At 31.6% G+C, this 1393-nt stretch overlaps 1 protein-coding gene across 1 annotated transcript; it reads left to right on the top strand.

The window, feature by feature from the left end:
• Window positions 1–214: 214 nt before the first annotated feature.
• PGSY75_0029700 (histidine-rich protein) lies at window positions 215–1104 on the top strand (the record flags this gene model as incomplete). Its single annotated transcript, XM_018783436.1, has 2 exons — window positions 215–283; window positions 415–1104. 2 exons carry the CDS (start codon window positions 215–217, stop codon window positions 1102–1104), a joined length of 759 nt encoding a protein of 252 aa, XP_018638754.1.
• Between the last annotated feature and the right edge of the window lie 289 nt (window positions 1105–1393).

The raw sequence follows: 1393 nt of genomic DNA on the forward strand, positions 1-1393 counted from the left end.
AAAAACAATTAAACAATTATAATATATATATATAGATGTTTTTTTTTTTTCATTTCATTATTTTATATATACAGAGCCTTTTTTTTTTTTTTTTCATTTTGTATATTATGAAAAATTAGTATTCCATATTTTATAGATATCATATATTATATTATTATATTTATATATTTTTTTTTTTATTTTTTTTCTATATTTATACAGTTATTTAATAAAAATGGTTTCCTTCTCAAAAAATAAAGTATTATCCGCTGCCGTCTTTGCTTCTGTTCTATTGTTAGATAACGTAAGGATTTTAATTGCAAATATAAATAAATATATCACTTAATTATAAAAATACATATAATAATATTATATATATATATATATATATGTATGTAAAATCTTTCATTTTTAATTACTTTTTTATTCTTATAGAATAACTCCGAATTTAATAATAATTCGTATAGCAAAAATGCAAAAGGATTTAATTCAAATAAGAGATTGTTACAAGAAACTCAAGCAGATGTAGATGATAATAATCATAACGTTCATGTAGGTGCTGCCCATCATGCAGGTGCTGCTCACCATGTAGGTGCAGCCCATCATGTAGGTGATGCTCACCATGTAGGTGCAGCCCATCATGTAGGTGATGCTCACCATGTAGGTGCAGCCCATCATGCAGGTGCTGCTCACCATGTAGGTGATGCTCACCATGTAGGTGCAGCCCATCATGCAGGTGCTGCTCACCATGTAGGTGCTGCTCATCATGCAGGTGCTGCTCACCATGTAGGTGCTGCTCATCATGCAGGTGCAGCCCATCATGCAGGTGCAGCCCATCATGCAGGTGCTGCCCATCATGCAGGTGCAGCCCATCATGCAGGTGCAGCCCATCATGCAGGTGCTGCTCACCATGTAGGTGCTACCCATCATGGACATCATTTTAACCATGATGAACACGATTCACATGATTTACATCATTTCCATCATGCAAACGCTGTACATAATTTTGACGATTCACACCACGATGCCGCACACCACGATGCCGCTCACCATGATGCCGCTCACCACGATGCCGCACACCATGATGCCGCTCACCATAATACCACCAAGCATTTCTTACACTAAATGCATTTAATCGAAGATTAAAAATATTATAAAAATAAAAACATAAGCATAGAAATATCAAAATACTTATAAATTTTTTTTTCTTTTAATCTTCCTCATAAATATAGAATAATGAATTATTTAAAACATATCATTATTCGTTTATTTACTTTTAATATTATTGTTTCTGTATTTTTCATTTATTATGTATATATAAAAATAACTTACAATTTTATTAATAAACGTATAAGTTTATTAATTCACATTTTGTGATTTATAGCATATCGCTTTTTTTATTGTCTGTATTTTT

The sequence above is a fragment of the Plasmodium gaboni genome (genome assembly GCF_001602025.1).
Source record: "Plasmodium gaboni strain SY75 chromosome Unknown, whole genome shotgun sequence".
Lineage (NCBI taxonomy): Eukaryota > Apicomplexa > Aconoidasida > Haemosporida > Plasmodiidae > Plasmodium > Plasmodium gaboni.